Genomic DNA, 14,833 nt, shown 5'->3' on the forward strand with positions numbered 1-14,833 from the left:
CAAAATGCCTCAATATGTCAAATGGAGAAGAGTATTTACCAATCACTATGGCTAATTGGCTTGCAAAATAATTTTTTACTTTTATTGTCTTAGGGAAAGTTAGTCACTTTTAGTAGGCTTGGATCTAAAAACAGATATTTAGAATTATATTCAAACAATCCTGCTTAGAAAAGAGGAATTATTTATTAACAGTGGGCTGTATTCCAGATTTCACCCACACTGTGAAATGTAAATGTTAGTACCAATAAAATGGCAAGTACCATTTTATTAACATTTACTGAGGGCTACGATGTAGTGGGCACATGAAGTGGTACTTGGTTTCTAACTCCATAATATCTAGAACAGGTAATAACAGGAGTAAATACTATGATCAGTTTTCTCCGTATGTGCCACCTGATTTAAGTTCTGAAAAAGGTATTTAAGGTAATATTGAAATGTTCTATTTCTTTTTTCAACTTCATTGCTAAATATTCCCTGGACATTTTGTCTTATAAACAGTTATGAGTGGTTTTTGTCTATCTTTCTCATTTTTTGTTAGATCACTTCCTCTTGTCCCTCTTTGGCTCCTAGGTGGGAAAAATGATTCCACAAACATTTCCTATACATATACCAACAAACCACTACAAAAAAAAAATCCTAAACTAAAAATCCAAAACCAGTCAGTCTCTCCCCCACCAAAAGTCAAAAACTAAACAACAAACAAGTAACAATAACAACAACAACAAAACTCCAGCAACTCACAGGCATAATGACAGTAATTTTTTATAAGATATTAATGAAATGGTATTTTATTTTTATTAAAATGGCTAAAGTTACGTGCTCACATATCAGAAACAACAAGGCAGGAAGGTACAGAAAACAGACACCAGAACAGGATGCTCAGTCCTAGCTGCCAACGTGATGACTGATGACAAATCCTTTCATATTTTTAAGCCTTAGTTTCTTCATTTATATCAGTGATAACATTGGGGAAGACGTGCCAAAAACTCTGTTAAAAAATCTAACATATTTATAAAGCAGTTTTACTACTCTTGTACTTCTGAAAACGCCAAGTGTTCTGCAGGGGTTCTAAGCACTCCTTCGCAAAGGTTCTCTTGCACATCTTCTATCCACCACGATAAACAAAGCACCAGGTCCGTGGCAATAAAAGTATGTTAAATGACTAAATTCCTCTTTGTATTTGGTAACAACAGTATAAGCAATAGGGCTGAAATTAAGATAGTGGCAACAATTATAGATGAGTGAATAAAACTGACAGGAACTCCCTCCGCCCCCAAATGTGAAATAAATAAGGAATGGATGCCTTTTACTTTTCCCTGAATTGTCATTTGCCCAATTCATTCATACCTAAATATTTCTGATATTGTTCTAACGTGTACAGCTCCCTAAGCACACCCTATTATTTCAGGCCTCCATGATCTTGTACATGCTGTGCTCTCTGTCAACTGAGGAAGATTTGTTAATTTGGCAAACTCTGAATCTTTTCTTTTAAAACCCAGTTTGGATGTTATAACTCTGTGTCCTCCCCTGGCAGTTAACTGCTCCATCCTCTGTGCTATTTCTGTACTTGGTGCATACTTCTATAGTTTTACTTAGCACACTGTACTAAATTACATCTTTCCTTGGTTAGCTCACCCCCTAACAAGTGAGCTTCCTGAGGATATGGACAATGTTTTCCTTATTTCCACAACTCTATTGCCCAGCACATAGTTCACAATCAGGATGGTATTAATCCTGTAAGTAAAAGGTAGAAATGTGTAATGACATATTTGGTTGTCAAAACAATGGGAACACAGGTATCTAATGGCTATTTAATGTTATTTAATGGGCCAAAGGATGCCACACACCTTCCAGTGTGAAGGACAATCCTGCATTCTGCCCCAGATGCCACTGGCGTCCCATGTTAGAGTATGACAATTCACAAAGCCCCTTTATACATATTAGCATTTCATCTTTACAACAACCCTGTGAAACAGGAATCTTTCCCCTATTTCCCAGATGAAAAATACTACAGCCAATAAGGCCTTATGAGACAAGTCTCACATCAAATACTGGCAAAGCTGGTATTTGAACCCTAATGCTCTGACACTGAAACCCAGTTAAGTTTAATCCATTAGTGCATTATATTCCCCTTTCTCTAATTCTAAATACAGGTATTTTTGGCTTGAGCTCTAGAGCTAGCCAAGTGGAAAACTGAGTATGTTTACAGAAGTAAATTTTAGCCTAACATACATTATGTGTTAGACTGTGGTATGTACTTGTAAAATATGATATAATCTTCATCCTCTGTAGGTAGTTTTCAAGGATTCAAGTCCCAGAAGGTGACAAGAAAAGAGAGTTACAAAGTTAGGAGAGTGCTACATAATTCATGGTTCTGAAAGTACTGAAGTGTGTTTTCAACAAGACTGCTGTGTTACACTGTCTAGAACACCAAATGACTTGGCTACATGCTCTTCATCGATTATGTAATGCATTGATACTTTGCCCATAGAAATTCATTGTTGACTTTATGAAGGAAATTAATAAGAAAATTGGATTTACTTAATAGAAATTAACCTTATAACCATCTTTGTTAGAATGCATCAATTTGAAAAGGTGAGAGATCTGTATTTACCTTAACTCAAATGTCAATGTAGAGAACTATTTACATGCACTTTGATTTTCAATAAGGCAATTAACCTGATCTTTGAGTCAATAGCTAGGCTTGGTGAAAATAATTCCCAGGAAAAGGTAATAGTGCAAAGAAAATGGCAAGCAAGTGAGAGCTTCAGGTAAGATGTGAATAATGTTCCAGGAGTGATTTAACAATGATAGTCCAGTTAAAGATTTTCTTAACCAGATAGATAACCAAAAATGTTTGACAAAGTGTTGCCGGAGAACTTTCTACATGATAACAAATGCCTTAACGTAGACTGAACTACAAATAAAGTTTCAAGTCTACTTGTATTAGAAAACATGAATCCAGCATCTACCAATGCAATTTTGGTAAAACAACAACCCCCTCTGGAATGAAGTTTTGCATTTCTTATTGGGTGAGAGAGAGGAAGGAATAAGAGATGATACAACGCTCTGAAGTTTGCATCAGGTATTTAAGTAAGCCATACTCTGAGATAAATGTTGAATAATATGGAGATACTGCTTGGTTTCCCTGAGAGAAACAAGACTGCAATCCCCAAAAGGGTTGCCCTGAAATGGGATAAGCCAATGCTTTTCTTCTTTCTGTTAGGTACTATAAAATGACTTAACTAACAGAGGACAATTTGTCTTTTACAAACGCTGTCTCTTTCTCCTAGTGACTGAAACTGTGCTATTAAAGGCATATTATTCAGTTCTTAAAAATATAATGAAGCTCTATCTTGTAGCGCGTGATTACTGTTCCGAGCTGCATCATGCTGCCAGGATTTGAGGGGGAGGGACAATTGATCTCACAGTCTTCTCACCTTCTAAACATCATAGTCTCGGAGTCAAAATAGGCAACTGTTTTCCAGTTTCCAAAAATAACTTGTGAAACGATTGGGTTTCTCATGAACAAACTTATTTTTATCAAAAAGTTGGACTATGGCCCATTATGATCAAGCCTGGGAGAGCAGGGTCTAAAGAAATACACTTTTCAGTTGTTTGTAAATGTTACCAGGATTCAAACTAATTCCTAATTATAATGTTAATGACGAGGTAACCGATCTGGGACTGAGGGCCACCAAGAAAGTTAACACTTGATAGCTATAAAAAATATGAATAGTACTGTTATTTGTGTTTTAATGTTTATTTATTTTTGAGTGAGAGAGAAGCAGAGAGACAGAGTGTGAGTGGGGGAGGGGCAGAGAGAGAGGGAGACACAGAATCCAAAGCAGGCTCCAGGCTCTGAGCTGTCAGCACAGCGCCTGACATGGGGCCTGAGCATGAACTGCGAAATCATGACCTGGGCCAAAGTCTGACACTTAACTGACTGAGCCACCCAGGCACTTCTATTCTTAAAGAATAATATATAATACATTTTCTTACCTTTGATCCTGAAGATAAGCTCTGCACTCTAGAGTATGCTACTTAAGTGTGTTTGCCTTAGCAACCAGAGACAGAAAGTTTAATCTACATAATTTTCTATACAGAGTCTCCAAACTGGGGTTAGCAGAGAGAAGGAAAGTTCAGCCAGTCCCAGCTTGTAGAGACATTTAATGTTCATAAAGAACTATACTCTAGAGAACTTGTAGAGCGTGTTTTCTCTCTACTTCTACTTTAAACTGTGGGCATTCATTCTTTCTTGATAGGAAAGAATTTAGAAAAACAAAAGAGGTCACAAGGAAGTCTCTATAACACAGTGAAGTATTTTCAACCCAATCTAGAATTTAAGAAATCTTTAATATTTGTATTTAAAAGTATCAGGCTCTTTTGGTTTGAAGGGACAGAAATTCACTAGAAATATCTCAAGTAAAAGAGGCATTTATTGAAGGTTATTGGGAACTTCCCATGAATCCAGGAGAAAATGAACTACTAGACCTCAGGAGGGCAGGAACAATGGCAGCTCTGTAGACTGGACCCGCTCTCATTTCCATCTCCCTTCTCTCTCCTGAAACAGTTCTGTTCTCCTCCTTTTTTCCCAAATGGCCTTCGTTAGCCCTGCTAAACTTGGAGTGAACAGAGCCCTGTAATGGCCATCCCAGAAGTTACTCAACGTGATTTTTCAAATTCAAATACACTAGAAAAAATGAGCTGGAGTTGTACAACTTTCCAACTGCAAATTCCTGAGAGAGATATTTGACTGGCTCAGTTTAACTTTCTGGGCTGAGTTTTAAGTCTGATATTGTTGGCTGGTCTATAGATTGGCTGCTCCAGTCAAATGTCCACTCTTGGTTGAATCAGGTATGGCCATTGAGGGAGCATCACATGACATAAAACAGAGCTGCTAAGAAGAGGCATGGTGCAATGCTTAGAACAGGTAGTATTCAAAACACCCAGAAAAACGACAACAGATATGAAGTGAGTATGACAAACCAAGAAGAGAGATGAAAGGATAATAGGGGAGGAACTCATGGTGAAAGCTGAATTAACAGAGTATGGATTGTGTTGCAACTTGAAGAGAAAGGCAAAGATTTAACAAATTTAACAACAACAACAAAAAAAAACAACCAAAACAAAACAAAAAGGCAAAGTAAATGAGCCCCCAAAAGAACAGACAAGTGAGTCAAGAGACCAGAGTAAGAAGTACGCTATAGAGCACATGAGGCCAGGCATCTCAGGAAACTAAGTTTGCAGACACTGGATATGCAGCAAAACATTCCTTTTCTGAAGTTTGTGTATACCACCAGAGTGCCTGTTCCACCAAGGTAATACAGCAGGCTCTAATGATAGAGTTTAATCCATCTCATTTTCTATGATTCTAAGTTCCCTATGGACAGGGTCTATTTGGAACGGTTCCTAAATGTGGCAGTCCCATTCCCATGTCCACACATGCTTATAACTGATCCTAAGAAGGGACTCCCTGGAAAATAGTTTTTTCCCCTGGTCATTAGGATTGAAAAGTCCTAGAAGCCCTAGATTATTTACCTGCTTCTGGAACACAAAGGAATATCTCTTTTCCATTATAAGATGAACTCCACCAGTCTCTACTGTGTATCATAAGACCAAGAAAAGGGAACAGAAGCCTTTAGAGACAAAACCTCAATAATCATGGGAAAGCAATTCTGAACATTCTTGTTGCTATTCGGAATGAATAAACATGCTTTCAAAAGGGATATTATGGCTCCCTCAGGGTGCAGTCACGTTCCAAACATGACGGCAGTCGACCCTCATTCTGGTAGCAGGCCACAGACGAGGCTGCTAGTGACTGTGAGGAGTAAATAGGGAAGGCATACAAAGCCCCTAGCAGAGTGACCAGCACTAAGGATATACCCAGTAATGTTAAGTAAGGTCTGTCTCCTTACCAACGCAAAGGATCAAGTACAGGCAATACTGCCAAGTGAATAAACTGCACAAAATCACAAGTTTTATTTTATTTTACTTTGGAGAATAAATTTGTGGTATCTTGTAAATGATCTTCCTAGGAAGCAAAGTTCCACCTCACATCATTCTAAATTTATTTACTTTTATTATTATATTCAGTGACTGCTGTTTTACCTAAGACCGATTTATTATACATAGATGTATATACCATAAAGCAAAAAAAAAAAAAAAAAAGAAAACAACTTAATTTGTTTGATATGAATAAATAGGTTTACTTTATAAAGAACACGGCAGTGAGAAGTATCTATTTTTAACATAGTTTAAAATCGGGACCATCTCATAATATACCAATGTGCTGTGATTCTAAAACTGTGGTAAGGATGACCAAGAGTACAGTTCTAGCATCCCCATTTGGCTTTTTCAGTAAGTGGCAGTTATAGATACTTGACTTAATTATAAATACATAGAAATTTAAAGAAAAATTAAAAAAAAATTCCTAAAGAGTGGTCAAAATCAAGGACCCTTTTTGGCTGAGATGTGACCATATTTCAAATCCACAGAGTCAAGTATTTGATGCAGTAAGCTCTTTTTTTTTTTTTTTTTTTAAGTTCTTTATTTTGAATGAGAGACAGAACATGAGCAAGCAGGGGTGGGAGGCAGGGAGAGAATCCCAAGCAGGCTCTTCACTGTCAGCATAGAGCCCAACATGGGGCTCGATCTCATGAACCATGAGATCATGACCTGAGCTGCAATGAAGAGTCAGACACTTAACCAACTGAGCCACCCAGGCGCCCCAATGCAGTGAGCTCTTTTCCTGCTTGATTTCTATCCATGGGAAAAATAATTAATTCATGTATTCAAATGATATTTACTAAGATGCCATTATGATTTACGCTAATATTGTTTTTATAAAAATAAAAGTAATGTATTTACTATGGTTTCTGGTCCCAAGGAATTATAGTCTATCTGGGAGATGGCAATACAATAAATGGAGTACAAGATAGTTCATTAATAAAGTGCTAAACTGAACTATTCCCTAACCCGGTAGATATTTTTTCAGTGATTTAGATGAAGATGCATATATTCTACAGATCAACTTTCGGTCTGACACAAAGTTAAAGAAAAAGACACTAAGTTAGAGGTCAAATCAGGATCCAAAATAGATCTTGACAGGCAAGACTAAAATTTATCAGGATGAAGTTTGTGCTTAAGATGAAAAAAACAAATGCACAAGTAAAACAGATTATAGCTTTTTAGAAGCCAAAGTGGCAGAGAGTTGGGGATTTAAAGCTCAGTTAATTAAGATAATATCAAGTCAACATCATAACAACCACAACAAAACCCACTGATATTAACTAAGTGCTTTCTTTGCACAGGGCACTTAACAAACACACACACTTTTAATTCTCACAACAGCCAACAAGTCCTACTCAACAAGATAGTGTTACTATTTAACTGAGGCTCTGTTATAACAAGCAATTTGGACCAATGTCATATAACTAATAAGTGAAAAGCAGAGAATTTAAACTCAGATCTGACTCCAGAGCCTATTTATTTTTTGCTATACTATACCATCTGCATTGTTCTGTGTTGATGAAACTATAGTACTTCTATATAAAAATTGGGTCCAGAGGTGCAATCAAGGAAGATAAGCACGGCTAACAGAGAAGAAATAGGGGCCTGGTGAGTTTTCCATTGAACAACCTAGAGTGGCTTGGAGAGTTAACCATTTGGGTCCTTCATTGTCTACGAGTGTCAAGAAATAGGAATACCAAGGAAGTGAAAGGCAACCTAGGGATGACTTAGCCTAGTGATCATGGCCTGAAAGGGGATGTGGGTTTCTTTGTGAATTATGAACATCTATTGCTGCCTGAAAAGGGTTCGGATATGTAGAATGCCAGTAAGTACCAACTCTCCCTTCTATTATCATTGTTGCTCTGTAAATCTGTTATAAAAACACAACACAAAGCTTTGACCACAGCTTCTAATCACATCAGATCTATCTTCTTATTTACATCACTTGAGGCATTCTCTATGTCCAAAGAAAATGACAAACTACCATCTATTTTCAAATATTAAAAGCTGTAATAAACAATTGTTATTAGCCCAAACCAAAGAAAAGGCTAGAATATTCATTCATTCTTTTGTACTTGTTTTCTGCAATTAAAATTAACAGGCAAATTAATATGAGTAATCCCAAAAGTAGATAAAACATGAAATGAAAATTGCTTTGTTTCAGGGTGATCTTTCTTGGCACTGAAAACAATTTTATGGGAACACATTTGTTAAGAAGGTTGATTTTGGAATACCACATCCTAACTAAGTCCTCTCAAGGATGCAAGGATTCAAGCAATTCTATGGGTTTTCCCTGGTTCTAACAAAAGCAAAACAACTGCTTTGTACAGAATAGTAGTTGGAAGGAATATGAGAAAGAACACTTTCTGAGTTAAGCCACTGACTCATGCCCACCAGAGTGTCTGAGTCCATACTAAATCTCACACAGCTGTGGCATTTCTCTTGCCCCTTTCTAAGTAAGCAGCATAACACTCTCCTAGACTTAATCCTCTAGCCCTGAGAAGGGAGGCTAGTTTAGAAAGTCAACATGATCTTGAGCTGTGCTCAGGAGAAGAGAATCTTAGAGTCACTGCTCGATGCCCACTGCCCTGAGTGTTGGCCTCACTTAGCAAACAGTGCCTGGATGAACACACAAATCTATTGGCCTAAGGTGAGATGAAGAAACAAACTCTCAATCCTGGCACTGTGGTCAGCTGGTGACCATCAGAGGAGTACTGGGCTGGACTCCCAAGATTCCAGAGCTTGTTTCCAATGTTGGTGCACTAACTCTTGCTCAGGTCTTTTTAGAAAGTATGGAAACTTCTTCTGTTCCCAAAATGATAGGCACAGATAAGCACCAAAGCATGCTTTTTGCCACAATGACAAATGTAGCTTTTGTAAAACAGGCATCTAAGTTACCAGCCAGAGAGCTCAGTCTCATGCATGTTTAAACCTACCACAAAACAAAAAAAAGCAAAACAAGACAAAACAAAAAACTATAGGTGCATTTAATTTTACTCTTTTTAATGTTTATTTATTTCATTTGCGAGACAGAGAGAGAGAGAGCAAGAGAGTGAGCCTGACACTGGGCTCGATCTTATGAACTGCGAGATCATGACCTGGGTGGAAATCAAGAGTCAGGGGTGCCTGGGTGGCTCAGTCAGTTAAGCAACCGACTTCAGCTCAGGTCATGATCTCATAGCTCGTTGAGTTCTAGTGCCACATCGGGCTCTGTGCTGACAGCTCAGAGCCTGGAGCCCCTCTGGATTCTGTGTGTCCCTCTCTCTCTGACCCTTCCCCTCCTCATTCTCTGTCTCTCTCTCCTTCAAAAATAAATAAACGTTAAAAAAAATTTAAAAAGAAAAAAAAAAGAAAACAAGAGTTAGACAGTTAATTGACTGAGCCACCCAGGTGCCCCTACAGGTGCACTTAAGATGAACAATATGAATGATTAACAGTTATCAAAGCCCTGTCCCAAAGAATCAAATGCCATTTCCTTTCTTTTTAAAAAACATTTTTTTAATGTTCATTTATTTTTGAGAGACAGAGATGGAGTACGAGTGGGGGATGGGCAGAGAGAGGGGAGACAGAATCTGAGGCAGGCCTCAGCTCCCAGCTGTCAGCACAGAGCCCGACATGGGGCTTGAACTCACGAACTGCAAGATCATGACCTGAGCTGAAGTCAGACACTTAAGCCACCCAGGGGCCCCTGCCATTTCCTTTCTTATCTCAAATTTATTTCCTCTCTCCCTGTCAATTAACAAACACTGAGTGATAACAACACACTGTCACTAAAGTCCATTTTGATAAGAAATATCAACTATCCTGGGTTAGAAAACCTCCATGCGTGCTATATCTGACTGATGTAGAACTTTCTGCTACACAGAAGGATATCCTGACTCAAAGGATACCTATAGCTTCTTTTATTAATCTCTACTTTGTCAGTAGAGCAAAGGAACCTAAACTAACTTCACTATCAGTTTGTTCTTAGAAATGTATCATTTCGAAGAGATAATATAACACTGTCTTAAAGCAGGCAAAACTACTACTTAAAAACTGTTACCTAACATTTATATAACACTTTGAGGTTGACGAAAACTCTCACATAAAACTCTGGGGATTCATCCAATCCCCAGAGTAGCACTATGAGGTGCACATGACTACCCCTGAGTAACCAAATGAGGAAACAGATGCCACAAGAATAAGGCACTTGCCCCAATTCTCCCAGCTGGTCACTGGCACAGGTAAAACCGGAATCCAGGTTTGTCCAACTCCAAAGCCAGTGCTATTTTTATTTTACCAAAATGTCTCTCAGGAGAAAAGATGATATATTCTTGCAATTTCTGTAGTATCCAGTGGACAAATAAAGCACTCACTTTTGTTGGGCCAACTAAATATTTAAGTTTTCTCAGTGATACAAGTAAACTTTTATCAAAACTTCTCATTTAAACTCTGTAAATAAGAGTCTCCACAAAATATCCAGAAACCGTGCATGCTACCCCTCCAGAATGTAGTCCTTCTGAAATAAAGCTGTCTGCTACTATATCCCAGGCGGCCAGGGATCACAGAGTGACTTGAGAGAAGAGGAAAGCAGATCTTGGGTCCAAAGCTTGTGCAGGATCCATATGACAAAGAGCAATTTGCAGTTAAAGACTGAACTGCAATTCAGTTGCCAGCTATTTGGCCAGGACTCTAGACTATGGCAGTCTTGGCTTCAGACTAATCTTCCTGTATGTTAGGGATTTCTTCAAATTTCACAGCTCAGGCCTTTGTTAATGTACTTACCTCTTCTTGTACTACCTTTTTGCTACTACTATTCAGTTCTGTTCAATTTATGTAAGCAGTTAAAGCTGCCCAGGAGTTCATCCATTCTTCTTGTTTTAGGATTAGAGAAGGTCATAGACCAAGGAGATTTCCTTTTTAAGGCTTTTAGGCTCGATTTGAGTTTTGTAAGTGAAGTCGAGCACCTCTGTTTTTCTCCCTAATGGGGAGTGTAAGCTTTTGCTATTCAAGCCTGAATACACATACAAGTTTCTTGTGGTCCCCCATATGGAAACCATAGAGCAGAAATGACTCACAAATGAAACGTGAAAGACAGATTAAAAAACTATACTTACTTAAGAGGAATTCGTGAGGCTGTGTTCACATTTGTGGTTGGGACTACTACTTGAAGAATGTGTTCAAGGGCTGTTAATCCACCAGCAACTTGAAATGCAATCTGATCTGCTACATTCTAGACAGAAATACAAGTAGAAATTAGCCCAATTTCTCAGGCATAGAATGATCACCAAATGAAATATTTAGTTGTAGTGTCAAACACTCTGTTGGTTCAGTTATTCTACAAATACTTATTGAATGTTTATGCAGTGCTATGAACAGGAGGTTGAAACTGGTGAACACAGAAGACATAGTTGCTGCCCCCATGAAGCTTAAAATTTAGTGGATGAGAACAACACCAATCAAATAACCATAAATAAAATAATTTCAATTATGATAAGTACCTTGAAGAAAAAGGGAAGGTGCTCTATAAGAATAATAGGGAACCAACTATATATTGGGGAAAGGGTCAGCACAGGCTTTTCTGGTTGAGGTTCTGAAACACGCAAAAAAAAAAAAAAGGGGGGGAGGGGATGGAGTGCTCCATGCAGAGGGCAAAACCGTTTTATACAGAATATTTTAGCAATAATTTTAAAAAGCAGATCATCTTGTAATGCTAATTACCACCTAACAAGACAAACTAACTTTCACAAAGATTTCCTCTCGTATTACTTTTTTCCTTGGCAATACAAGATAATCTCATACCTAACCATCTCTATATATTTTTTTCACCATTTCAGCTATTTTAGGGAGAATCTTAAGTCAGCATTATAGAACTCAACCGATGATTATTTCTTTACAATTTCTGAATTGTTTACAAGTCTTGTGAAAGGAACATCTCTGAGCTCTTTGCATTTCTCTGGCATGGGGACAGGCAAGAGCAATTCTATGGTACACTGTATTAGTTTCTATGCATACAAACAATCACCGCAATCTGCTATTATACCACCACCTTTATGTTTCTTCTTTTTTTTTTTTTTTTTTTTTTTAATTTTTTTTTTTTTCAACGTTTTTTATTTATTTTTGGGACAGAGAGAGAGACAGAGCATGAACGGGGGAGGGGCAGAGAGAGAGGGAGACACCGAGTCGGAAACAGGCTCCAGGCTCCGAGCCATCAGCCCAGAGCCTGACGCGGGGCTCGAACTCACGGACCGCGAGATCGTGACCTGGCTGAAGTCGGACGCTTAACCGACTGCGCCACCCAGGCGCCCCACCTTTATGTTTCTTCTAAGAGCATGCTATATAGTTCATCAAGCCCTGAAATATCTTTGAAATACTTAAGTATTTTTGGGGGGATAAGAGGGTGCATCAGGGAGAGATAGGAGTTATACACAAGATCTGTCAAACATGTTTGATTCTTCTGATGTTCTAAGCACAATGCTCTGCTTGATGTGGACTACTGACTTCTGACGAGACTTTGGTAGTACAGTGCCTTAGTCATTTAATCGCTCACTATGTGCACAATAAAATACAGTTTGACACTATAATAAGTTTATTGTGAATCCTAGACAAGAAATCATACTTTTAGGATAGAAAATAAAGAATTTTTGTTTTTAATGGGAAAAAATGTTTCTTTGCAATAAAACTAACCATCAAAAAAACTGAAAAACCCAGGTGTATTCAGTAATTTGAAACCATCATGCTGTTACCATTCTTTCTTCATAGACTAGGATGTCAATATGATTAGAAAATAATAATAAATTTTGTATTAGCACACAACACAAAGAAAACTGCACTAATCATAACTGTATAGCTGGAAGAGTTATGGCAAATTGAACACATCCTATACCAAATCCAAAATGAAAAAGCAATAATATAAATAAAAATTAAAAAAATAACAAACACAACGCCCTGTACATACCCTGTAACAACTCCAAAATAAAAAAAAAAATAGTTTTATAACATGCCATAATATTCTTGATGCCCATCTCATTCACTCTCTCTTCTTCTTCCCCAAATGTAAAAGCGATCCTGATTTTTAAAATCATAGATTACCTTTGTCTTCTTTTGAGTTCTATAAAAACAGAATCATACTCTACATATTCTACAGAATCTACATATTCTTTTCTTGCTCAAATTTTTTTTCTAAATTCATCCACATTGCTGCCTATACCTGTGTTTCATTCATTTCCCTTGCTGGAATATAATATTCCCTTGTCTGATTATATACATCAACTTTTTTTTTTTTTTTTGGAAAAATTTACTTTATTCTAGCATCTTTTTTCATCCCTTCCACATTACTTTCACTTTTAACATTACAGGGTGAAGATAACCATTATCTTATTATCTTAATCAACTTATTTAAATGTTTCACTGCTGACTGACATCTGGGTTTTTTTTTTAATGTTTATTTATTTAAAACATTTTTTTAAAACATTTTTTATTTATTTTTGATAGAGCACAAACCGGGGAGGGGCAAAGAGAGACGGAGACACAGAATCCAAAGCAGGCTCTGAGCTATCAGCACACAGCCCGACCAGGGGCTCGAACTCACAAACTCACAAACCGGGAGATCACGACCTGAGTCGAAGTCGGACGCTTAACTGACTGAGCCACCCAGGCATCCCAATGTTTATTTATATTTGAGAGAGAGGGAGACACAGAATCTGAAGCAGGCTCCAGGCTCTGAGCTATCAGCACAGAGCCCGATGTGGGGCTTGAACCCATGCACTGTGAAATCATTAACTGCGTTGAAGTCAGAAGATTAACTAACTGAGCCACACAGGCGCCCCTCAATTTTTTTTTTTTTATTTATTTTTGAGAGAGACACAATATGACCAGGGGAGAGGCAGAGAGAGAGAGGGACACACAGAATCTGAAACAGGCTCCAGGCTCTGAGCTCTCAGCAGAGAGCCTGACAAGGGGCTTGAACTTGGGATTGGTGAGATCATGATTTAGATCAAAGTCAGATGCTTAAATGAGTGTCCCAAGGTCTGAGCCAGCAAGGTGCTCTGGGTTGTTTCCACTTTCAAACTCTGGACAATGCTGCTTTAAACATTTTTGTACATGTATTTGTGCAACTGTGACATGCAGTTACGTTGGGTATATGAGTGGAATTCCTGCGTTATAGAGTATACATAGGTTCAATTTTATTAGCTATGGCCAAACAGCTTTCTAAAGTATTTGTGTACATGATGAACTACAGTGATAATTTCAGCTATTCTACATTCACACCAAAATTGATTTTATCATTTTTTTAAAACTTTAGTCATTCTTATGAATGCATAATAGCATTTCATTGAGGGTTGTTTTTTTAAATTAAAAAAAATTTTTTTAAGGCTTATTCATTTTTGAGAGACAGAGAGAGACAGAGCATGAGGGAGAAGGGGCAGAGAGAGGGAGACACAGAATCCGAAGCAGGCTCCAGGCTCTGAGCTGTCAGCACAGAGCCCGACATGGGGCTCGAACTCACGAACTGCGAGATCATGACCTGAGCCGAAGTTGGACGCTCAACCGACTAAGCCACCCAGGTGCCCCTCATTGAGGTTTTCATTGGCCTTTCCTGGATAATCAGTTAGATTGAACACCTTATGTTTACTGGGTATTTTTTTAAATTGAGGTATACTTTGCAATTGGTTAAAAGGCTCAGATCTTAAGTATACCATTCAAATAAATTTGAGAAATCCTTATCAAGACCCGAACGCTTCCATCACCTTAGAAAGCTCCCTCATACCACTTTTATAGTCAATCCCCCCACTCCTTGAAGCAACCACAGATTTGATTTATAGTCCCATAGATTTAAACA

At 37.9% G+C, this 14,833-nt stretch overlaps 1 protein-coding gene across 3 annotated transcripts in view; it reads right to left on the reverse strand.

Annotated features, from left to right (window-relative positions):
• The window catches only part of SCAPER (S-phase cyclin A associated protein in the ER), a 525,678-nt gene that overhangs the window by 153,560 nt on the left and 357,285 nt on the right, over positions 1–14,833 (reverse strand). For all 3 annotated transcript variants that reach the window (XM_058736955.1, XM_058736953.1, XM_058736954.1), the window contains one exon: positions 11,109–11,224. In XM_058736955.1, the coding sequence (XP_058592938.1) occupies positions 11,109–11,224 (116 nt within the window). The remainder of the gene's footprint in view (positions 1–11,108; positions 11,225–14,833) is intronic.

The sequence above is a fragment of the Neofelis nebulosa genome, chromosome 7, assembly GCF_028018385.1.
Source record: "Neofelis nebulosa isolate mNeoNeb1 chromosome 7, mNeoNeb1.pri, whole genome shotgun sequence".
NCBI classification, from domain to species: Eukaryota; Metazoa; Chordata; class Mammalia; order Carnivora; family Felidae; genus Neofelis; species Neofelis nebulosa.